Genomic DNA, 26,050 nt, shown 5'->3' on the forward strand with positions numbered 1-26,050 from the left:
AGCCGTGCTCTGCCGCCAGGTCCCTATAGGTACACACGGTCTATAGGCACACGCGCGTAGGGCTGCATCCTCTACACCTCTGGCCAGCCTTCATTCATATTTATGCTGCGACTAAATTCTCGATCAAAGGTTGAACGCGAACGCAGATCGGTTATATTTTTAATGTGCGACCCTTAAAATAGACTGTTTTGTAAACTGCGAGTGTCTAAAGATGCTCAGCGCAGCCTCCCCCGGCCGCGCAGCCTCCCCCCCGGTAATAATAATGCTGCAGATTGTAGAAGGATTTGAGTCTGCAGCCAGAGAGAAAGGGATTAGGGCGAGAGCACTGGAAGTTAAATTGTGCTGCATATAAAAAATGGGCGGATTGGTCTCTAGATGAGAGCTTGGTACCACCTTCCTTTCTAAAATAAAATCTCTCTGGCATGAAGTCACAGCCTATTTCACATCCGGTTTACCCTGGGACGTATTACTACTGTCTTGGTAAAGAGAAAGCTTTTGTTGTATAGCGGCGGTCGGAATATTGGGCAGAGAAATTTGGGTGCCCGGAGGAGCGGAGCAGCGGCGGCGATGGCCGAGGCGGAGTGAGCGGCGGAGCCGGAGCCGCGCAGCCTCCGCGCCGGCGGGCGGACAGCGGCGGGCAGCGGCACCGCGGACCCGCGCCCCAGGGCTCGGTAAGGGCGGCTCGCACCCCCGGCCGCGCACGCGGGCACACGCGGACGGACACACGGACACACACACGGACAGACACACGGACACACACACGGACACACACACGGACACACACACGAACACACACGGACACACACGGACACACACGGGCAGACACACGGACACACACGGACGCACACGGACAGACACACGGACACACACACGGACACACACACGAACACACACGGACACACACGGACGCACACGGACAGACACACGGACACACACGGACACACACGGACGCACGCCCGCACCCCTCCGGGCGCTCCCGGCTGCGGGCACCGCGTCCAGGCGCGCGGGCGGCTCCTCTCCTTTCCTCTCCTTTCCTCTCCTCTCCTTTCCTCTCCTTTCCTCTCCTCTCCTCTCCTCTCCTCTTCTCTCCTCTTCTCTCCTTTCCTCTCCTCTCCTCTTCTCTCCTCTCCTCTCCTCTCCTTTCCTCTCCTCTCCTCTCTTCTCTTTCCGCAGGTACCGCCGGATCGGGCTGATTTTTTTTTTATTTTTATTTTTATTTTTTTTTCCCCCCTCTATCCCTCCAGCTTGAAAATCCGCAGCGATCGATGGGCATTGTCAATGATGTTATTTATTTATCTTTCCTTGCGGACCGATTTCCGCCGGTCTCTCGCAATGAGTGTTGTTTGGGTTCGGGTTTTTCCCTCCCGCGGGCGCGGTGGGAGGGGTGGCTGCTCCGGCAGGGGGATGCAAAGTTGAAATGCCGGGAGGAAAACAAGTCTTGATTTGAGCCTCAGAGAGGAGCAAATCTCTCACCGTGAGTCAAAATGCATCAAAATGCCCCCTTTTTGCCCCCGATTTTGTTTTTAATTCCAACCCCCCCCTTTTTTTTTTATATATTTTTTTTTCCAGTGGGCGCTGCTGAAACGCTCCCAGAAGCGTGGCTCCTGCTCCCATTTTGAATGGGAGAAGCGGCGCTGCTTTCTCAGGCGGTGCGGCTGGGGGAGGCCGGGGTCTGCTGGGCTTTAACGCCCATTCAGTCTTTATTAATATTTGCTTTTTCCAGCTGCAAGAAACTTTCCTTCTTCGGGATTTATTGTGCCTGGATGGGTTTATGGGTTTATCGATGCAGGGGGTGGTGTTGGGAGAAGGGGGGCGAGCGTGGAGCTCAACAGATCAAAATAGTTCAGAATAATTCACTTTCTGTTCTTCATCCCGAGGAGCCTTTTGCAAAGGCAGAAGTTGGCAGGAGCGGGAGAAGGTGATTTTTGGAGCCACAGATGTTGTCTTTCCCTTTCTAAAGGGGCTGATTACAGGGCAAGTTAAGATGCAGTCTCGTCCCTGAAGATCTTCATCCACACTTTCCTGCCACATCCAGCTCCTTCCTGTCCAGTTAGATTAGCTCAGCCCCACTCAATGATCATTTGGCTATAAACACATTAATTATATTTCATTGCTTACATACCGCTTTGTAACGGTATTTTATTGATTTAAATTGTGACTGAGCGTGTGCACTGAATTGGGAGAGCTTTATTTATAGCTACAACAACATTTCTATGTACAGTGCTTCGTTTTCTCAGGCACCTAAAAACCCCTCCAATTCACTGTTGGGGGAAAACACAGGATTCATATTTGTTAACCTTATTTATGTAATGAATCCTAAAAATCGACTGTATTCTGGGACACATTGAATTGATATGTAAAGGGACCTGCAACATCTCCTGGACAATTAGTTGAATCTGGAACAAATTCCACAAATATCAGCTAACTTTTTATTTTATGGTTTATTAGAAAGCAGAAGAAACTTTTTGAGTTGTGTTACTTTTTACTCAAAGGTAAATTGAGAGTAAAGGAATGAAGTCTGGAGAGAGTACAGGAGATGTTTGGAGAGGAGAAGGCTGCTAATGCAAAAGCATTTCCTAGCAGCTTTCAGAGACTGGTAGAGATTTAGGAGATGGTGTGGAGGCTGTCAGCACATCATTTCATTATGAATTGTGCCCTTTAGCCCTAAAGTGTGCTTATGTAGCAGCAGATCACAGAGTTAGAATCTGCTCGTTTTAGTCCTTTTCTGATGCTGTATTTCAGGGAAGGGGAGGATGGTTGTATCTCTAGAAGAAAGTTGCTTCCATCACATCAAAGCAAAGCAGTGGTTTTGAGAAAAGCACCACTCTCAGTCACACTACCACACACTGACACCTTCCCAGAGGGTTGGAAGGGCTCAGGCTGGTTCAAGTCAAACAAAAAAAGCAATTACACTTGGATATCTGGAAATGCAATGGAGGTGCCTTGACACATCTTTAGCATAGGGAAACTGAGTAAGAATTGCCACAGAGTTTGGGGACAGCAGCTTTTACTTGTAGTTGTTTTTGCTAAAGTTCAAGAGTAATGCATAAAGAACACACCCTTACCACAAAAGAAACCTCATCCTCGGTCTGTGGGTCTAAAGATAAAAGGTTACCAGAAGAACAGCCAAGGCCATGCACCCTGATTTGGAATGGCATCAGCTCTACTCTTGTGAGGTCATTGCCTGACATCAAATTATTCTGCAGAAGTTTCCAATGTCAGATTTCTTTTTACCCCTAATACCTGTTTTAATGTGGGGGATGTTAATGGTTATTTTCCTTCTAGTTCCAGAGTCCACCATGAAGAGATTTCTGGTGCTTTGTGACTGCCTCTGGGCCTGGAGCCTCCTCTTGAATGCACTGACTGAAAGAAGGTGGGGAGATATTTTTTATTGCACCAGCGTATTTTTGGAACCTTTAATTTAATGGAGCAGCATAAGACGAATACTGTATGGGCTGCACTATCACTGAGTGTATTGGGGGCAGTTAATCCCTGCTCAAGTCCCAGCTAAATCTAAGTGAAGTTTTAAAGAAAACTACTATTTGTTTGCATGAAACTTTTTTGTTCAATATGATGAAGAAAATAAGCAAAAGCTTCCTGAAACAAATTGAAACTAATCTACTCTTAAACACCTATACAATTTTTTTCTGTTCTTATGTAATGACTACTCAGAAATGTAAGTTTCTTCAGAGAGGAAAAAAGTACAATGAAGGATTATTTTTAATCTAAGTGCTTTTTGTAACTTTATTGTGCCTGCAAGCAGAGGCATAATTTAACTTTCTTGGGCAGGACCATGTGCTGACTTAGTAGTTGTATTGAAAATCAGGGAGACTGCTTGCATGAAGAAGAATTTGTAAGCTCAAAGCCCATGATAGTTATGTTTGAAAGACCATTCAGCACTGAGTATTTATGGAATATTTGTTGAAATCATAATCTAAAAATAAAGTTAGTATTAAGAACAAGTTGTAATCATACAACACCTCATCAAACAACTAGCAGCTTAAGTAAAGACTATGAGCAGTTTGGAGCATGCTTGAAGTACTGTCTGCAATTCAAAATTCAGTGAAGACATTTAAGAAGACTCTCAGATATGCTTTTGTATTACAAGAAACATTAATGTGCTTGTCAGTGATGTTACCTAATGACCAATAAGCAGTAGAATATTTTTATTGTCAGTAGTGATCGCTAAAAGATCTATTTGTGCCTTGATCTCCACCGTATCTTCTTATGCATTCACAGTTCTAGAGGAACTTATTTTCTGACTGCCTTGAAGATTTAAATTTGTGTGGAGTGGTAATGGGCAAAGGTTCATCTGCACAAGCACTTCCTTTAAAAAAAAATTGAAATAAGAGTGGATGATTCATGTAACAGCTGCTGTATCAAATAACATTTTGGAAAAAAAAAAAACCCTTCTTTTTATAATATATTAAAACAAGATTTGAAGTATTCCTGAAGTACTTTGTCTGACCTAGCTGGAGAATTTTGTGAAAACATATTTATTGTATAGATATTTGCACATATATCTATGCACATACATTTATTGTAGCTGTAATGGGTGCATGTGCATTCTTGATGTGAGAATTAAAATGCATTGGACCAGAGTTTGAAAATCCGATGGTGTGTCAGGAATATAATGACCTGTAGATGGAGTCCGTGCACAGTTTTTTATGAGATTGGGGTTTAATGTGAAAACACAATTGCATGCAGTAATTTTTTCCACAAAATGTACACACCTTACACAAAGTAGATCTGGGTTTAAAGACATTTTGTTGTTGTTAGTTGCCTTGCTTTCCCTCTGGAATATTGATAATGCTTTATGATTAAAAACAACTGATAAATTAGATAAAGAAAATACAGAAAGACAGTCTTCCTATGTCACTCTTGTTATCAAAAAAAAGCCCAGCAATAGGACTATTTTAATATGTGTGTTTTGAGTTAAAAGTCACAATCCCTCTGGACTTACAGTCTACTCCATATGTGCACAAATGTTCAGAATCTTCCTGTTGTGACCATATGTCAGTTAAACCCAGCCCTCACAGTGCTTTTTACCTTTGCTAAAATGGTGGGAAGAGCAGGTGAGGGCACTGACAAATGTGATTTCCAGCATGGGAGCAGGGCACGGTGTCCAACTGCACTAACTCCAGCCCATCTTCCTGATGCCTCCTCACAAACATATTCATTTACTTGCCATTAACATTTCTGAAGTGTTTTTGTATCCTTTTTCCACCTTAATACTCATGACCTTCTGCTATCCTTGAGATATGTATGAAGAGCAGCTTTTTTTCTGACAGTGAGTGTTAATATAAAATTTAATCCACTGAAGGTCCTGTGTTAAAATTCTGGGGAAGGTGTATGAGGAAATATCCTTTAAAAGATAAAATGCTTGCTAGTGACAGCAGGAGAACTTGTTACTTGGTAACATAGAGAAAGCATAAAAATATTGTCTGTGACTTAAAATTCAATTGTAGGCATGACCAATAAATATAAATCAATCTATTTTTTTCTTAAATGAGGTTGTATGATATGGCTAGAGGAATATTTTAAAACTGTTAGGTATTTTGCCTTTTCATTAGAAATAATGATTAATATGCATTAAAACATCACACCCTGTAGAAATAAACCAAAAATTCTTAAAACTTCCGTGAATGTCAGTCCTGAAACTGATTTAAATCTGCAGTGTTAAATACTCAAACCTGTGCTGCAAAATAAACTTGGAAGCATTTCCAGAGTACCTATATACAGGGTATCCTTCCTCCTTCTCTCTGTGTTTGATCCAAGTGGAATGTAAGCATGGAATGCACAAAGGATGTCTGACTGATGCAGCTCACAGAAAAAACATTCACAGGTATTTTAGCAGAACCTAATCATTTTGTGTGACATGATATTCCTTCTGAGAGGGTCTTTAGTGGTCAGAGCAGGAAAGACTGGCAGGGCACCAAGAACCACGTACCCCAAACACAAACCAGTGGAATAATCACTTCTGTCACTAGACCTGATCCTAAGGAAAGTTTTTGGTGCTGTCTTGTTTCTCCAGTTCAGCAGCATGTGGGCAATAAAATTATGTTTTGAAAAGCAGCACTTTTCCTTTTATCCCTGATGACTCCACGTGTTTGTAATGGGAGTCTTCCCAGCAATGAATGAAAAACCACCACTGGGTTAGGATTTAAGACAAGTGTAATCTATGATTAAAGGAATCATCTGTGACAGGGTATTAGGTAAAGGTCTCAGATTTAAGAGAAAGGTTGATTCTAGTGTCATCTACAGCAGACAGAAACCATTAAGCCTAAGGATTTCATTCTGATTTGTATTGATGGAATATTGTGGTAGCTGAGTTCAAAGAGCTTTAATTTTATCCTTCTTCAAGTAAAATTTCAGGACTTTTGACTGAGTTAGAGATATACATAGGGATCTGTAAGGGAAGCTTTATAGACACAAGAGATTTTCATGTCAACAGATAGTTTTGTTATGCATTTGAAAGGCAAAGATGGAGATACTCCTCTAAATCTAACTGCTACAGGAAAATGAGAAATAAAAGCAAAATTACATATAGATCTATGAAAATGTACACACACTCAATCTACTTCTGTATTTAAAAAGAAGATATCTCTATTTTTGTCAGTACTTGTCAGTGTTCTAAATTACTGTATCTTTCTTTGTATGCAAACCGTTTATAGCTATTATGAATTAAACACATTACTCTTTGCTGACAAATGAGCATTTTCCTGAGGAAAACACATATTAGCACATTATAAACATTAAGGAATAATGAGATAAACATTAAAGAACTGGCATTCTATTTGCTCACCATTTATAGAGGGACACTTTTTTATGATTTAAAATCTTACAATTTAAGGAGAAAAATGTAAATAAGCAAGAACTTTACAAAGCACTACAATCTTGTTATATGGAGGAGGTTATGTGACCATAAACCAGTATAAGTGAGATTAAACAGATTTTGGAATTACTGTTTTCTAAGGTTTTTGGTGGATTAATGTTTTTCAGTGCTAACTGATGTGTATTTCAGCTATGGACAAACCTCATCACAAGATGAACTTAAGGACAACACCACGGTGTTCACCAGAATTTTGGATCGTCTTCTGGATGGTTATGACAACCGCTTGAGACCAGGACTGGGAGGTGTGTTATGGATATTATGATTTTCAATGTTGCAAGCTAGATAAAAAGTCAGTAAAAACATTATTATTTTTTCCATAATATACTTGTTTTAATTCTTTTTATATATACACATAAAGTAATGCTTATGTATAGCTTTTTTTTTTTCCCAAAAGCCATACCTTCCCTGTCTTTTGCATACTTGGTTTTCTCACACTTACACCCAAAAGAAGAAGAAACTGGTTCACAATTCAAGAAGATCTCTGAATGGGTAGTAAAACTTTGACTGTATAAAGAAAAAAGATAAAAAAATACAACCTGTGACCTCACAAATGACAAGTTGATGAATGAGACCAAAATAGCCCATATATCTATGACTATGTTCATGAGGATTTGTTCTTTTAGAAGTGAAAGTATCAATCTACCCTAGTAGATTTTCATAGAGAAGTTTTTAAGATCATGTTTTTTCCTACTTAGATATGTAAGGATTTGTTTTTGTAACATTTTTTCTTTACAGTTTGGTAAAAGTCTCTTTCTTCTTCTGCTCTTGGTGCTGAATCCAGAGAAAGGCATAAAACCACATGTGCATAGCAAATATGTCTTTATAAAAACATTGTTACAAAGCCTGGTCTTCATCAACATCACTGTGTTCACTCTTTGATTTGTTGTACTGTGACATGATCCCAAAATTGGGTCTTAAAAGCTTACTGTTCACAAACATGGAAATTCTAAATGGACAAGCACAATTCTGTTCTTTCCAGTGCATGGAAAGGTTGGCTGTGCTTCTTTCAGATGTCTTTTTTTCTGTTTTCCTTTTGGACTCTTCAGATAAAATGAAACAGAGCAACCCACCCCACAAAGTATAGTTCAGACTCTTTTCCTATAATCACTCTCAGAGGAACTGCAGTATAAGGGGGCATTACATGAAGAATTCTTTTATCATCTTCTGGGGATGAAATGGAAGGTGATTAAGCATAAGGTCATTCTGTAGTTTGAGGCTACCATCTTGCAATTGTTCTTGAATTGTGAGCCAGACTCTTCACTACATTGACTTCACTGAGTTTGAGGAATGGCTAAAGATAAAATTCTGTTTAAAAGGTATTAATTAACACATTTAAAAATGTCTTGGTCTGTAAATCTTCATGTGCAATTTCAAATAATAGACAACAAAATAAGAGTATTTTTTAACTTTTGTCTACCAGTATTATTGCCTGCTTTCTTGTGAACCCTTGACCTAGGGTAGATAAAAGCTCCTCTGTTCTTTTTTTTTAATGGAACTGTAGAGTTCAGTCAGCTACTCTATCAGAGTAAATAAAGCACAGAAGACAATAAATAAATGAGACTCTGTAAACTGAGTCTGGTACATATCTACAAAAAAAAATCTGAGCATATGATGATTTATTATATGAGTTTTATAGCTATTATGGTTTTTTAAACAGATACTAGAAGGGAAAACATAGGGAGATGCAGGGAAAGGATTTTCACTCTCTGAATTGCAATTTAGAGAACTAAGCACATCAGTATAAAGTCTTATGTCTGTATCTTTATATATACATTTCTGAATGCAGACTTCAAAGGTGTACTCATGAAAGAATCATCTGGTCCAGTTGAGACTTACTCCTGAGAGAAAGGAAATTATTCTCTTCACAAAGTTAAACAGCAAAGTTAAATAGCAATCTGTATGGCTTTTGAAAGAAACAATGATTGATGGGAAATGTGGGGTGGAGGGAAGGAAGGATTGGAGTATTTTCTCTAAGGGTTAAAGAAGTTTAAATAATCTTTGCATCCTTCCTTTTTTGAACTGTGTTGCCTATTCCTGCCTACAACCAAGAACCTCGAATATCCAATTTTCCTTCTGCACAGTATACTGTATTTTCATACTGTTGGTTCAGCAAATTTCTCTCTTATGTTTGTCAGCTTTGAACACTAGAAATGAGAGCTCCATGGCTTTAAAAAAAAAATTCCACATCTGATTAAATTGTGGGCAGTAAATTAATGTTTGAAAACAAGTATAGTAAGAAGCAGATAATACTCTTTTGACTATTGAATAAGCCATTATTCAAAAGATATAAATTATAGATTTCAAAAACTAGGGACAAATAGCTAGGCTGATGCTTTCAGTACTGGCAGCAACCTATAATAAAGTGTGTGCTCAGGAATTTGGAAATTCACATCTTCAAAACCTTCTTCCTAAGGTATCTAAATCTGAGTGAAGCACCTCAGGATGACTCAATTTTGACAGTTGATTTAGAATCTTGGTGTAATGGAGAAATGTATTCTGAAATTTTCCATGCATAAAAATATCCAGTGAGAAATCTAAATCAATATATAAAATATAGCATGGGTTTTGGAGTTGGAAGTTCAGTAGCCTTTCATCATAACATGACTTGATACTGGAAATTTTAAAATGTATGAAAAAGTAGTGGCTTCCATCATCAGTGATGGCTTCTTGTTAAATATTTTGATCAGAACACATTTTTTATCCACTCTGAAGCAAAAGTTAAGAAATCTACCAATGTAACAATATTTTTAGATACATAGAATTAGCTGTAAAACTCATTCCCTCTATATTAGTTGTGATGTAACAATCAGAGAATTTGAGAATTTAAGAGACCCTCATTATATGTTATGTTGATAAATTTCATGCTGTTGGGCACCGTGTAAATCAGTGTATCACTGAGTGCTCTATAGCACTCTTCCAATCATCCAAAACTGTCTATTCTATTCTTTCTATGCCTTCTGAGAAACAGCAGATGAAGTAAAACAATGTGTGGTGCAGTTACTCTGTCTTACAGAAAAGGGCACATTGCAGAAAACTCTGGTTATCCCAGTACGACTGCTCCTCTCGTAGTGCAGGTTTTCAAATCTCTACACCTACAGAAACAGAATTGTGTGCATGAACAGAAACAGAAGAGAGACCAATTTCTCTCTTTCTCACCTATGGAATAAAAGGTAGATGATAGTTTCTTCAGTAAGGTTATTTGGTTTTCCTTCCTTGCCTTTATGTGTATGCATGAAGAATTCAGTGACGAAAAGCTATCTTTAGTTACTGAAAAATTGTAATGAATTGTGAAAGGGGTTTGATCTTGGCTCTTATTTAGAGGAGTAAATTCATCCTTTTTGAAATAAAAAGCATGCTATTTCTCAATCCCAAGTTTGCAAACGTCTTGTTGGTGTGGTGAACGGTTTTACTGTTCGGTAGAAGAATTCTGGTGCAGCTGATGAGGCACCATGAAACCAAGAACAACCTTCTGGAGAAATCTCTTTACAAAGATTCATTGTAGCAGCTATACCATGTATTATGGGAAAGCCAGGATAAAAGGTGGAGCATTAAGAGAATGAAAAATGCAGAGGTGTTGAATTTTGAGTCACTCTTTGAGCATGCATAGAATATGCTAGATTAAAATTAACTCTGCCTTTGCCTTTTTTTATATCTTTTTTTGAGGTAGTACTTCAAAAGGAAAACTAAAAATCACATATGCTCTTAAAAGAGGACTGGAATGGAAATTATCATCAGATAACCCAATAAAGCCATATCTGAAATTAAATGAGAACCTCTGAGCAGTTTGCCATTAAACAAGGGGAAAGAAAGAGTTATTTCTCATTAACCAGAATATTAAACAGTGGAGGGTGACCTACAGGGAAAAAATATAATGATTGAATATGCTTGTTATTCAAAAATGGCATAATTGATAAAATTAATCTGATTTTTTTAAAAAAGAGCATGCAACATCATGTTATGCATTAGCACTTTTGCACTTCTTATCAATAATTATTGATATAAATTATGTTATTTACTTGTTTTGCCTCCTTCATATGTGGGCTTAGTCACTTAGTCAGACACTGCTAGGAAATAGCATCTGTTGTACCCATCCATAAACATGAACAAATAGTTAGATTTGATTATTTATGCATGGAAAATAGAACTTCCAAAATGAATGTAAAAATGTTGTGAATGATACTAGAGGACACCTATTGACTCTGTGAGTGGATAATCATTTGCAAAAGGCATGGAGGAGGATTTGCAGAGACTAACATTGAAGCTGCAAAGAGGAAATCATGTCAGACATTAGGAAAAAAAACCCGAGGGAAGTCATGGAGATAATGGGATAATTTTCTGTGGGAACTACCTGGGCTGCAGAACTAGAGGTGATCAAAAATGGCCTAAATAATGAAGGTGCTGATCTCTGTTCAAATACACAATCCTGAAAAAAAGAAAAAGAAGGATCAAATAGTACTGGGGAGTAGTGAAATAAGAAGCAAAATTCACTTCAGTGTGTAGAGATCTCTCCTAGTAAAGCACCGTGTCTAGAGTGGGAGTTAAAAAAATTGAAGAGCAGTGAAAAAGGGTGGATAAAATAAGTTCCTTGGGTAAATGGATATGCCATTTCCTTTTGTACAGAGTTGTCTTCATGTGGGGTGTAGGGATGATCCCTGGGTTGGCACCACAGCAGGTTTGAAGTGCCACAGTGCTGACAGGGAAGACTTGCTTAGGGCAGGTTGTATTTGGTGATGAGATCCATTAATGTGAAATCAGGGGCAGCTACAGATTTTCTAAGACTTTCACCTTTTCCTAGCACATCTCATCTCCCTAAAACTAAAGGATACCACTTGCCCTGGGACATTTTAAATTAGAATAATGGTAAATGTGGCTTATCCCTTTGAGAGGGATTTTGTAGTAGAAAGATTAATAAAGAAAAAAAAAACCAACAATGGGTTTGATCTGACAGACCAGAATCTTCCTGAATTAAATTTGGTTTTATTGTTGGGTTGAATGCCCAATGAATCACCTCAAGTGGATTATCAGCTTGAGTATTGAACAGAATTTTTTTTAGACTTTATGCTGTCATTTGTTGATGTCTCCTGTATGATGTTTATCAGAATTGAGTGGAACTGTCCTTAAGTGGAACATCACTCAATCTCAGGCAATTCATTACTTTCAGAGTGGAAAGGATGGGGAAATGAACCTCACAGTACTATGTTAATTAGATTTTAAGATTCAGTTGTATGAGAACATTATATATACATATGATTAAAATTTCCTCTTGGTTATTGAGGTCCCAGTGGAAATTGTTGGATTTTAACATATCTGAGCTAATATAAAGTTAAGGGAAAATAAGGGTTTTGTTTGTATGCATAATAAAAAGTTAAATGCTTCTACTCTGAATGAGAAGGCCTCACCCCTACACATTATTCTGTAAGTAAAGAAGGACCAGATGCTACACTTCATAAAACTGAAGGGGCTGATTTTGGTTGTCTTTTTTGCACTCCGTAGGCACCAGATTAATGTAAAGACAACTGTAAAAAGCCTTAGAAAATCCTAGGAAAATTGATTTAATACAAGAGTAGGGAGGTAGGTAGGATGTGAGAGCTTTGAGCTGTGAATTGGCATGAGCAAGTCCCAGTAAACTCAGCACAGACTGCAGTGGGTGATCACAGGACAGCTCACGCTTCTCCCTTTTGGTCTCCTAATAATGCAGCAGCACAAAATTCCTGTGAGTGCATTTGTTGTGGTTCTTCAATCAAACTACCTCACAGGACAAAGCTGGGCTGATTGGTCTAAGTGCACACTGCACAGATATCAAAATTCCTTTCATTCAAAGCTAGAGGAAAAGTCTCTTCCATATTAATAATTATAGAATAATAAGATAGACATGAGACATGCAGGAAGAATGAGTTCATTACCAAAAAGTAAAATTAACTTAAACCACCAAAATGTGCAATTCAAATAAACTCTGTGCTCAAGTATAGGCATATCATAAAGAGAAATATTTTATGTATGGTCTCTCCTGATAAATAGGCTTATTTCCTGCTGTTTAAATAATTCTGTATTTCTTATTTTGTTCTCAATTTATAATCCAGTCACAATTCTAGAAATAATGATATCCCTGGAAGTTTAAATCAAAATATTTATTGTTACTAATTTTGAGTTTACTCTAGTCTAGCATCATTAGCAAAACACAGTATTTGTAAAGAGTAAAATTACAGTAGTGGAGGCTGACTGATGCTTTCATAGTTGTACATGGATCAGTTGCCCAAAGCTGTGTTGCAGAGTGTCTGGGTGTGGTACTCAGCTGCTTTTGTGCTGCTCAGTAACTACCTGGACCCTGTGGCTGCCTCACAGTCATTATTAATTTTCTTAGGGTTTTTTACTGAAATTGTTACATGTTCTACAGGTATCCCTATATTACTGACTCTTGGTTCATGAGATAGATGTCATAGCCAAGAGACATAGTTAATGCATTTTTAAAACTGCTGTATTTCTCTTCAGCAATCCAGCCAGCTCCTGACATGAGCCTGTTTTGGTCAATGACTAAGACTTTCCTCTAGTTCTCAGGGATATTGTGAAGGTTTTGAATACAGCTCAGAATTTGCAATTCCTGAAGAAAAACTTTCTGAGTATTTCAAGCACAAATTTAAGCCTTCCCATGGTAATCAAGATGCAAATTGAACATGGATAACCTTGATTCTAAATATATAGCTCAACTGTATGAGTAAACACATGTCCTGTGCCGAAGTGACTCACAACTTCTGAAGCACTTAACAAAGCACAGTTGAATCATCTAATTAGTAAAACAGTAAACAAAATTTTCAAAACTTCCATATGGCTTTGGAGTGGCTAATCTTTTTCTGTGTTTTGATACACGCTTTTTCATTGGTCTTGAAAGTGAGGTACACGCCAAAAGAAAAAATAATTTGATAATCTGTAAATTGGTTTATCTGCATTTGAAGGGATTAGGTGCCCTGCAAAGGTGTAATCAGTGTGAAGATAACGTAATCTCTTCTGAGTTCACAATCTGAATTTTCTGTTTTTCATGTGATTTATGTGCCCCTTAAATTATTTTCAACATTATACAGAAATAAAAAGCATCACTTATATTTTTATATTCCTCCCTTGGAAATCTTCCTTCTTAGTGCAAAAGTCTTAAGTTTCCATTTTGTGTCCTCAACTGATTTCTTTAATTCTCAGTCTCTCTTCTATCACTACATGTCTCCCAAAGCCAGAGCTGAGGATAGCACAACACGATATGCTGCTGATTCAAAGAGCATATTCTGTGCTCGTGCAAGGCAAACCAGCTGAATTATATTAAATAGAACCTTGCTCAGAAGTTTAGCTGATGTTTATTTGGAAAAGTTTAAACTCTTTTTATTTATTGAAATAAAGGGTAATATAGCCATTTCCAACTTATACCAATAAAGTATATTCATGGTTGTATACACCATAATGTATTCTCTCTTTTTCTTCTGTGTTCTTGGTCTCAATACAAAATACATTACTTGCAAGCTCAGGGTTAATTATTGGAGACCTTATTTTAGCTTGCTCAGGAGCTGAGTACCCAACGAGGTTATAGAGTACTGTGTACAATATTCAGCACTGGTTATAGTGTCAGACAAGATTTATCAGTCAAAGAAAGAAAAGATTTCCACAACAGCAGAACTGCAGCTGCTGTACTGTTGCATCTCAAAAAGTTCTGTGGAAAAACTGTAATAAAAAAAATGGTTGCTGCCAATATTGACTCTGAAAATACTTCTACAGTAAATTCTCAGGATCGTATTGCAGAACAATTTCAGAATGGCTAATCAAAGGCAATAATTTCTCTATTTATTGTGAGAATTGTTAGTGGTTAGATCTAATGAAGGCTGTTTATAGACATTCACTGTCCTAATTTCCTGCTTCATCAGAGCGTGTAACTGAAGTGAAGACTGACATCTTTGTCACCAGTTTTGGGCCTGTTTCAGACCATGATATGGTAAGTGATGGCCTATATTTCTACAGCACTCATTTTCTCTTGTCTTTTTAATTTGGAGGATGAAAGATCCATGCAATAACTTATTTACTCCTTTTAAGGCTGGGGCTTTCTTTAAGCCCTTGATCCGAAAAAGCCATCAGCTTTTATGTGCTACCATTCCTGCTGCTGTGACTGCGTTTAAGTGCCCTGAAATTAGAAGCCTCAGTGACTTTAATAACGTGTTTTAACAGACTTTATATTTACTACATAATATATTATGAAATGCATAGGGTTTGGATCTGTATTCTTCTGAGAGTGATTGCTTAGGTCCTTGCTGGCACAATCACTGATCCAATTTGCCAAGAAAGATCATCATCTTAAAATGCAATTAACACTTATGCCTATGGTGTGACATCTGTACAGTCTAACCTGTATTTTTATATTAAAAGCTACTGATCAATGGAAAGTGACTTTCCTAGATCTTGGCTGCTAAAAAGAGAAGATTAATGAGAGAATTAGTGTCACTTCTTTACGGAATGAATATTAAAACCAAATTGCCAGATAACTGCAGGGAATGGAGATGTTCAGAAAACTGAATGAAGATGTTGTGAGTCCTGGTCTTAAGAGATGCTAAGAGTTGTGTAGAAATATGGATAAGTTACTTAAAATTTTGCATATAAATGAGGTTTTCACAAGTAGGTTGCTATTGAGAGGGATAAAGCCTGGTCTGCAGCCACCAGTATCTGCTGGATGCTGTATTAGGATGAATACTAGAATCCTTGTTAATTTAAGTGAAGAAATTAAAGCAGTTCAAACTTGTAGCTGGATACATTTAGCTAAATACACTTGCCACAAGAACAATTCAAGAAAAAAAAAGAAAAAAATAAGTAGAGGAAAGGGAACAAGTTCCATTTCTGACTGCAAAATTGTCAGCTGCTTAATTTGAACTTAAAATGTAGACAGGCCTTAAACACCAGGTTATGACAAGTTTGTGACTACTCATGTTAAGGAATGGAAAACCGGATAAAATAACTTTTACAAGTCAGTTTATTTTTCTAAGTGAACTTTATGAAAAGACACCATTTTTTGATTGCTTGCACAAGCATTTATAAAACTACAGTCAAATTTATAATTGCAACCAACGCCATGATACCCATACCACATTGACTCCTGTTTTTCTGCCAGTTAAACAGGAGAAAGAATTCATCATCCTCTTAATAAAATGTGTGACCAAGAAACACAGAGGCAGGTGTTCATATATTTTGAAAAATAAAGAATTCACAGAAAAGTATTTGGTGTAAAACTCCTACTCACCTCCCATAAAAAGTAACGTGCGTGCAGCCTACTCATGTTAAACCTTTTATTGAGGAACCAGGTGTGAAATGGGAGACAGAAAGATAAATTGTTTACCAGAATAATGTGTTTATATTCATTTCACTGTACACTTTGCACAGGGAGATGTGCTGTGTGCACAGACAGGTTGGTAGTAGCCACCCTGATGGGTTTCCCTGTGTGCAGCCCAGGCTGTGGGGGGTGGGAGGCTGCACACGCAGCAGTTTTGGCAGCAAGGGGAGGATGTGCTGTGCCTGAGCCCGGGCTGGGGCTGCCCAGGGGCTCTTCCAGCTCACTGAGTGTTAGGAAAGCACAGCCACACCAGGATGCTGGCACACCTCAGCCATCATCTGTCTGCAGGGATCCAGTCAGGCATTTCCATGGATAAGGCAGGGAGTGCATGGTGCTCTTACCCACTCTCAATACACTGTTCTAACAGTAGAGACATAACTTGTTATTCTATAAATAGACTACCTTGGGTTGTTCTTATTCTTGTGAATAAAGTTAAATGGAAGAAAAGCACTTTTAAAAATAATATCATCTCTTTTGGAAGAACTTTGCATGTTTTCAGGCATGTTCACATGGTGGATTGAACTGAACAGCAGATATTTGGCTATTCTCATAGCAACTGTCATTTTTGTGAATTTTTTTGATGTATATTATTTGGAATAAGAATCATTTCAAAATTAACTTTTTCATAAAGACAGATTTTTTTTTTTTTTCCTAGTAAACTTTTATGCCCAGTTTTTCTGTACTTTTCAGCTTTTTGGGAATGATTATCTCTCTTACTATCTTCCTGTACAGAACCTCATGTAGACCACAGAGTGGACTACCCTGTGAATAAACAATCTCTAGGGAGAAGTATTAGAAGAGTAAATTAGAGAACATTTAAGTCAAAGTGTTATGAATATTCAATACCATATAATTTGTTCAAAGTGCATATAGGAATCTTCTTTTTTTTTAATCTGAATACTGTGGAATGAAGAGTCTCCACTGTGGAGAATTTATTCCAAATTCCAGCTCACTCATATGTCTGCACATAGGCTACTGCTATTGTACATAGTCTAGAGAAAATCCTTATGCCCCTCTGCTATAGAAGAAAGCCCTAATCAGAGTATCTGATGGCTTGGCCCTGAAGATCAGCTGTCTGTCAGGATTCATTTGAGGAGAATTAATGTACATGCTTAAGTAGGTAGTGAAAGCTGAAGAGCTGAGATATCTCGGCCAAAATTAATTCGCTCTATATGATGTGATGATCTGGGATAGGAAAGATTCAGTCTGTGCTAGGCATGACCTGTCAGCTACTTTCTAATTGAATTTTATCTTATGCTGTCAGGACCCTTATCAAATCTTTTTTTTCCAACAAATGAACCTTGTATTTGTATGAAGTGAAAAACCAGACTCTTTTCTCAACCTGTACCACCTCCCACTCACCCCCTTTGCAGCTGAAAGAGAAGAAGGGAATGGCTTACATGCATGCTGAAATGATGTAATCTTCTGGGCATGTCTTTTACCTTTCCCATGTGTGTAGGAGGAAATTTTCTTTGGTGCTAGTAAAACATGGAGGAAATCCAAAATTTTAATGATGGATACTGTCTGTTACACCTCCTCTTCTCCTACTCTACTGCACAGCTGGGACAGGATTTTGTCACAATTCAACCTAAGGCCATGACCCAACAAAATTCTGAAGCAAGTAATTGGTCACAAGTGCAAACAGCTTTCATTGAAGCTGAATAAACAGACTTCAGCAGCTCACTGAACAAGTGATTAAAAAATGGAAATACAACTAAGTATGCACCCAAATGACTCACAGGTCTGGGATATAAATAAAATAGAATTAAATTAAAAAATCCACCAAACAAACCCAAAATTGGAACACCCCGTGTAACTACATTTCCATGTCAACAAAAAATTTATTCAAGAATTTCATACCCTAAAAGCAGGAAAAACACACATCAGTAAGAATAACCATTCTGTCTTGCTAATAGTCATACAAGGAGTAAACAGCTCAAAAGTGCTTATGTTGTATGGAGATGTTGGTTGTTAAAAAGAAAAAAACACAAATCTAAAGGAATTTGCTGTGGAGACATTTTGCATGCTTTTCCAGAGTTTTTCTCATTACTAACATATCAGGACAGCTCTTTTCCTTATAGCTAGCTCTGCATGCCTTCACACACAGGGGCTCTCTCTATTTCAGGATTTGGCATCTCCATTCACAGGAGATCTCAGCAAAGGTTCCATTTCTCAGCCAAAAGAGTCTCATTCAGAGTAATTGAGAATCACATTTGGATAACTGCCTTTGATGTTTATCACAATATCGAAGATGGAAGGGGCAGGATAATCCCATACTGAACTTCCATGTGAGGAAGTAATTCTTTCCTGGGAAAACACTGTACTGTACTGCATTCACAGTTTCTCACATTTTTGCCTCAAATTCATCTATATTTTATGTATTACATTCCAACATATCTTTGTTACTTTCGCCCTCTCACTCTTAAGTTGGTTCCTGTTGCTTTGTCAGAAATATTTTGTCGTTCCGATTGGGAACGGCTTTACAGAACGACAATGGACTCTCAAGGGAGTCACAACACGAGAATTCTCTGGTTTATTGCTTCAGGCCTGTCTTATAGACAGATACGTGGAAAGTACAGAAAAGAAACTCTTATTGGTTAACAAAGTACTACATCACCATCATTGGTCAGGGGCACTCTGCCCCCCTTGACTGTCTCTTGCAAGGAGAAACAACAGGTTGCAAAACAACACCTGCAAGGCTGTTTTAGTATCTCTGAGAATTGTTTTAATTCCTTCTCATGAATTTCCCAGGCTAGGCTTCAGTCAGGCCTGAGAGCTATGTGGCCTGCAATAACTACAGGCACTCTGGCTCAGATTTAGCATCCATAATATTTCTTCCATTTTATGCTGAGTGTTGGGTATTTTGGTTGTCCCCATGGCCACTGAGGCAGCCACTGGCCCAGTCCGTGTAGAATCAGACTGGAACTCTTGGTCCAAAGGTGTCCTCAGCTTGTGCTCTTTGTAGTGCAACCACTTAGCCCAATGAACCATTCCACATCTCATCAATCATATCATGTAATACTAGTGAACTCTGGGCTTCCTGCAGTTTATGCTATTGCTGCATGCAGTTTCTGCATGTTTATGCTAACAAGACATTTAGAACAAAAGGCCATAGTAAGACCCTGTCCCACAAGACTTTTTTTTACTCTGACACACATTTCATGTGACACACATACTGGCCACCTATCTGCAGCTTCAAATTACAGTTCAAGTGGGGAAAGTGTGATTTATTTTGTTTCTGTTTTATTACTTCTAACTCATGGGCAACTTTTAAAATACTTCCTGATTTTTATTCCATTGAAAACAGTAATGATATTGTAATTGTTTAATAACCAGCTTCAGGTACATTGTAAGTAATACAGAAAAATAAACATTCTGATAATGACTAATTTCATTAGTAGTCATCTTGCTTCTAGGGAATGGTAAGAACATACTTTTCAAGTTCTCATATTGCAACATATGACATCATAAGTGTTTCCCTTTTTTTCTGAATTGATGTAGGAATACACTATAGATGTATTTTTCCGCCAAAGCTGGAAAGATGAGAGATTAAAATTCAAAGGACCTATGACTGTTCTCCGGTTAAATAATTTAATGGCCAGCAAAATTTGGACGCCTGATACCTTTTTCCACAATGGAAAGAAATCAGTGGCTCATAACATGACAATGCCAAATAAACTATTACGAATTACAGAGGATGGGACGTTGCTATACACAATGAGGTGAGCCCTAAAATATTACATCTTTCATTTAATTTTAAATTTAACTTGTGAAAGCATATTTTCCAGATAGGAAACTGGTTCCTTCTTCAGCATAATTTGATTCCTGCTTAATAATTATTTTCACAATAGGCCTTGGGATGACGGGCAAACCAAGTTATTTGCAGTGTTTATTTTTCATCTCCTGCTGTGCTACCTCTACAATCCCTGGATACATCTTAATGCTTGATTTTAAAAAGGATCTTACAGTATTAGGAATCCATCAGTTTGCAGAGGATCTTAATTTGGCGTTGCTTTCAAGGATTCCATCAGCAAGTATAATAAAGCCTGAAAGTTTAATACAATCTGTACTCCTAAATTGTGTGCAAGAGTCTTTAATCTTTGGATCCTATAGAAAGCAGATTCTAAGAAGTAACAGATGTACACAGAATTCATTGACCATTCCTAATATTTCTTGTGCTTGGGATTATAAAGCATGACAGAATAAAAGCAGACATTTCTTTTTATTGATTAAGGCATTTGGAGAGTTTGGAGAAAAAAATATTTTTGTGTTGACTGCATTCATTGGAAATGTATATTCTCTTCATGGATAACTGAATTTTAGCTGTCCAATTGCTAGAGGAGTTAAATAAATCCTTTTGAAATAATGATGATATACAGTCATGCAAACATTCTGGATTAAAAAACTACAAATTAAAAAATGAAAAAAAAGGGTATGTTGTCTCTATAGAGCTCCATATCATCCCTTTTGTCTCCCATGGATTCAAAACAAGGTATAAAGGGATTCTGTTGACTTCAATTCAAGATGGATAACTAATACACAGGTGAACACTGAGTTTTCTTTAAAAAAATTAAAGATGTTTTAAAAATCAGTACAAGTGTTTGGAGAAAACAAATTCTCCAGGCATTTGGGATGTTCAATTTATTGTGAAACATCCTTTAAGACTGGCTAGACTGAAGTAGAATCATCTTGGCTGGTAGCTACACAAGTCCAGCCCAGCTGTTAGAGATTTAATCCACAAGAACACTAGCTTGGCAGCACGCTGTTCACGTGTCTCTTTAAATCATAACCATTTTGATTTCCTCACCTCTGCAAGTTCCTTGATGGAATATTCAGCCTACTCTTCAAGTATTACTGTTCATTCTCTGCTGACGTGTGATGTGTGTGACTGTTTCTAGTTCATTTAATCTCTTTTATTGAGAAACATGTTTGCACTCAAGCTGATAGCAACATGATGTCAGCAGATGCCTGAGCACCCAGAGTGGGCCAATTTAATGATGGCAGCAAGGAAATAATTGTAGCTGCTAATAGATTTTAATCCTCACACGAAATTAGAAGCCTGAGGATCCCTCTGATGTACCACGAGGAAGGGCAGAGGGGCAGAGCAGTCACACCCTCAGCCAGACAATTCAGGTCCAGTTGTAACTGCTAATTAATCACATAACAGATACTGTGCTGTACTTATGGTGTGTGTCTTAATAGAAGTCTATTTGCTATTTCTATGAAACTAGAATAAATGTGTCCTTTTGCTCATTAATCCATTACAGATTGACTGTGAGAGCAGAATGTCCAATGCATTTAGAAGACTTTCCTATGGATGCACATGCTTGCCCCTTGAAATTTGGAAGCTGTAAGTTATTTTAAATTGAGGTTTCTCCCATTTTTAGGCCACTTTAAAAAAATATTTTGCAAATGAGAAAACATCAAGGTTTTAATCTTGTGTATTTTTCACATTTTTGTCAGGGTTGTATCTTCACTGTTGATATATATATATATATATATATAATGGATCTGTTTTATGTGTCTTTAATAGCTTACAGTGTGATTTCTAGACATTCACAAAAGATGAAAATAACAATGCTCCAAATATCTAGAAAAGTAGTTTGTCACATAGAAAATATTGTTAATCTTATTGTAGTTGCTTTGTTTTGTTAAAACCCCAAATCAGTCTTAAAGAAAGCAATACATGCCATGGTAACTGAATTGGTCTAGATGAAAACAGTTTTGCTACTCTAGTAGTCTTGGTATGTTTAGATCAACATTTTTCCCAGGATTAAAAGATACTCATATACACTCATGGAACATTTTTGGAAGTGAAAAATCTCAGAAATCTCCAAATAGATTCCTACATTTGCAGCATATATAGCCCTAGATGAGAGAACATACTGAACAAATTCATGTAATTAAAATCAGTGCAATAACTGACAAAGCTTTTGGTAAGTTGAGAATTTTCCTCACAACTTCAATTTGAATAGCAACCAACCTGACACTTAGCTAAACATAATATTCTTAGAAATAAAATATAAAGAAAGAAAAAGTAAAGATTTATTTTACTCTAGTTTGTTTAACACAAACAAGGAAGTTAAAATACATGGAAGATGGAATAGTGTACAAATTGTTTCCTCAATGGCTACTTTTTTACTTATAGAAATGGGTCCTCTTACTGACAATGGTTACTTAGTGGCTTGATCAATTTTAGAAGTCAACAAACAGAAAACCCAATTCATTCTTCGCATGGTACACGACAGGGTGATAATTTACTTTGGGCTGAATAGTTCTATGTTTGCCATGAGACAGTGTGGATGTCTTGTCTTTAAAGGGCTGCTAATCTCCTAGATAAGGTTTAGAGAAGAAAAAGCTCATACAGCCTTGGAGTGTAACTGACAAGAAGAGTTTGCTCCTTGAATGTTAAGTTTTCTTAGAGAGCACTGCCAATAAATCTTCCCAAATATCTTTTGAAACAGAGTGGAGTGCAGGGAAGCTTTACTCCAGTTTATAACAGGACAGATACTGCAGTGGGTTCTTGACTAATAAGAGATCTGTGCACCCAGAGAGATCAGGAGTGGCTGCAGGATTGAATTTGTTTTGATGTGCTCATTAAAGTGTCCCTGCAGGCATCGTGCTGGAACTACAAGGTAGGAAGATGGCTAATCCTAAAAAAAACCTGCTAGTGACAATTTAAACCAGGAACAGTTTCTGAACAAATTTTACTTACTAGATGGAATTTTATAGACTTGACAAGACACCTATCAGCACATCTGTGCATCACTGAACCATAGGCCAAACACCAGATCTTCCCTAGTATGAACAATATTTCTCATTATTCTCCTGCACTGAGTTCTTTCTGGCTCACTGTGTCCCAGACCAATGTATTCTTCATTCACAAAGTGCGTGGCTTTCCACATTACCCCTCAGTTAAATGACTAACACTTGCAGAAATTATTAAGTAAAAGGGATAGATAATGTGGATTTGCATAAAAGTGCAGAACCACACAAGAAGGCATGAACAAGACAACAGAAAAGCATGCAAGTGTATCTGCATCTTTTGTGTCTAAATTGATTCTTTTATCCCTAAAAAAATATTTTCATAATGTATGTAAATTTCTTAATTGAACAAAAAAATCAGTGATATTTCTGGTAGAAAGGCCATTTCTTACACCACTCAAAGGCAATAACTGGCACTCTAAGCTCAGAGTACAGCTGTGGACTGTCATGTTTTACAGGATTTTTTTCATTTTTTTTTTTTTTTGGTTTGAACACTAATGTTCTATGGCAACTGTCCCAAATTGGCCCTAGAAAAACAAATAACAACAAATGTTTGGAAGGATCATTGGACAAAATTAAGGAGTTTTCAAGGAAACTTTTCATTCACCCACTAAATTCAGGCAAGATCCTAATCTGGGATGCTCATGGGGAGGAATTCCTTTTGTAACATGGTTTTACTGCAAACATTGCATGAAGAATTTACTGTTGAAAACAGCCCTTAAAGCTGGATCTCTCCCTTCCTTCTCATCAGATCATATGCCATAATTATGAAGTTACAGAATATTTATTTCAAAATTTTGTTATTGGTATAAATAGAAATATCTCCAACAGGACAAATGGCAGGACCCAGGCAAGTTATGGGACTCACTGTAATACATAAAAAAAGAACAGATCTTATAATTAATTGACACTTTTATAGTGAGAATCATATTTATATACATTTGGGACATTTTTGTCAAACTAAAGCAATTAATTATAATCATCTTAATGGACTGGAAAATTTACTGGAAAATGCATTTAATTGTCACAAAATCCATGCTTAAAGTGCAGCCTACAGTCTAACACTTAGCTGCCCAAGGTAGTGTTTGCCTAGCTCCATGTGTTTTAGATTAAATTGGATAAGAGTTTTTCTACATCCTCCACTGTTACTCATCACTTGTTGGAGCTGAATTCCTAAATGACTCACAGTAGAGGAGTTGCACATCTCCTGTGCACTCTGCCCTTACTGTAGGGACCAATAAATGTTTGACCCAGACTCCAAGACTAAAGTGATTTGCCAAAGAGCAGCTTAAGCTAGAGGTTATTTCAGTGTAAATTTAATGTGACAAATGCTAAAGAAATTCTGGAACAACAAAATGCCATATGTTGGCAAAACAAAATCAGAAAGGCAGATGCTCTCCTCAACTCTTACCACAAACATCTGATTGTCAGTTTAAAACTGAGGCCGCTCTGGAAACCAGCAGTGACGGGAGCAGACAGCTGCACTGCTGCTTATGTAACACGAATTGGAAGCTGAGGGGGGCAGCTGAATCGAGCACCAAATCTGGCAGCTCATTTCTTGCACTTCCCAGTGTACCTCCTTCCCTCTAAACCAATCCAGTCATTCTCAGTAGCTCAGAAAAGCACTCCTCTCTCTTCCAGGCTATTCTCATACTCCAGAAAAAAATGCTTGAAAATTAATTTTATTATTGTCTTTATGTGACTAGATTAGCAAGTCAATTTCTGTGTTTACTGTGGCCATTATTTTTAAAGTCACAATTAATTAAGATGTAAATTTGCTTTTGCCATTGACTCCAAAAATTTATTCCAAGATATGTTACAGTGCTTAGGAAATATGAAGCCTGAGGATAAAAGCACTCTTCAGCTTCAATAATACAAAATCAAATGTCATGGAATTAATTTACCAGCACATTCTATCCAACCAACTCTTCAATTACTAGCTGTTATCTCTTACACTGATAAGGTAAAATTACTAACTCACAAATGAGGTTAAGTGAATCAGATTCTTCCCTTTCCCTTCCTGTTTGTCTGTCTGAAAAAAGGTAAATTCTCATCTTGTAGGCAGAATCCTGCTGTCATGTTGGATGCCCTTAGATGTCCCATCCAGCTCCAGCTGCCTTTGGTGGGTGCAAGCTTGATGCAGATTCTGGCCACACATTCATTCCCATTCATGCCTTTAGGTGTAAAGAATTACAGGAGATGCCTCTGTGTAGTCAATTAACTCCCACCCAATTGTCCTGAGTGAGAGCTGCCAGATTCCAGACTTCATAAAATGACAGCAGAATTTTACTATGGAATTAAAATTAAAAATATTTATGTGTAGCTCAGTTCTGAGAAGAGCACAAATAACAGCACAAAGTCCCTCAATGGTATGTGTAGATGCTACTGAATTATCTGTATAACACACAAGACTGCTGGGGCTTGGAGAGCCCACAGTACTTTTCTTCTGCTTTGTTCCAAACTCAAGTCTTGAGTGTGAGGACTATTCAGAAACAACCAAAGCAAAAAAAAAAAAAAAAAAAATAAATGGAATAATTGTGATTTAAACTCACTCTTTCCTAGACAGCCTCAGAAATGTCTGCTAGGCCCAAGAACAGTGTGATGGGGGCATGACCAAATCCCCACATCATATTTGGCTGTAGCCAGGCTGAGGATGAGAAGATTACTGAAGCCACTCTGAGAAGGACTTTACAGAGGCCCAGACAACACCACACTATGAAAAATTTAAAAGTCTGGGGCTTATCTTTCTTTACAATAGCTAGAAGTTAGAAAAAGCAGTGGGGCTCTTGCATGCTCATGAAATTCTACTTCTCACTCTCACTTCTTTACATAGGCTGGAAATATATGAGAGAAATATTTTCATACCATGGAGGACCAACCTTAATCCAGCCCTACACCAGATATCTAGCTATTTTGTAGAAATCAACTGTACTCCCTATAGATAAATTCCAGTAAGATGGGGGTTTCCACAGATTATTAAAGAGAATTAAATATTCAAACTACTGCTCAAAACATAGTTCTGACAAAGCCACAAGGCA

General features: G+C 37.7%; 1 protein-coding gene across 5 annotated transcripts in view; it reads left to right on the forward strand.

Moving 5' to 3' along the window:
• Positions 1 to 346: 346 nt before the first annotated feature.
• GABRA1 (gamma-aminobutyric acid type A receptor subunit alpha1) overlaps positions 347 to 26,050 on the forward strand; it is a 42,269-nt gene continuing 16,565 nt past the window's right edge. The window contains exons 1-7 of one of the 5 annotated variants that reach the window (XM_086851497.1): positions 969 to 1,474; positions 1,878 to 1,918; positions 3,286 to 3,373; positions 7,025 to 7,137; positions 14,797 to 14,864; positions 19,749 to 19,969; positions 21,515 to 21,597. In XM_086851497.1, the coding sequence (XP_086707623.1) occupies positions 3,300 to 3,373; positions 7,025 to 7,137; positions 14,797 to 14,864; positions 19,749 to 19,969; positions 21,515 to 21,597 (559 nt within the window). In that variant the 5' untranslated portion in view covers positions 969 to 1,474; positions 1,878 to 1,918; positions 3,286 to 3,299. Of the gene's footprint in view, positions 481 to 503; positions 3,177 to 3,285; positions 3,374 to 7,024; positions 7,138 to 14,796; positions 14,865 to 19,748; positions 19,970 to 21,514; positions 21,598 to 26,050 lie in introns of those variants that run through there. The other 4 variants (XM_086851499.1, XM_086851498.1, XM_086851495.1 and 1 more) reach the window with 4 other exon arrangements.

Source organism: Cyanistes caeruleus, chromosome 15 (genome assembly GCF_971803275.1).
Source record: "Cyanistes caeruleus chromosome 15, bCyaCae1.hap1.1, whole genome shotgun sequence".
Taxonomy (NCBI): Eukaryota; Metazoa; Chordata; class Aves; order Passeriformes; family Paridae; genus Cyanistes; species Cyanistes caeruleus.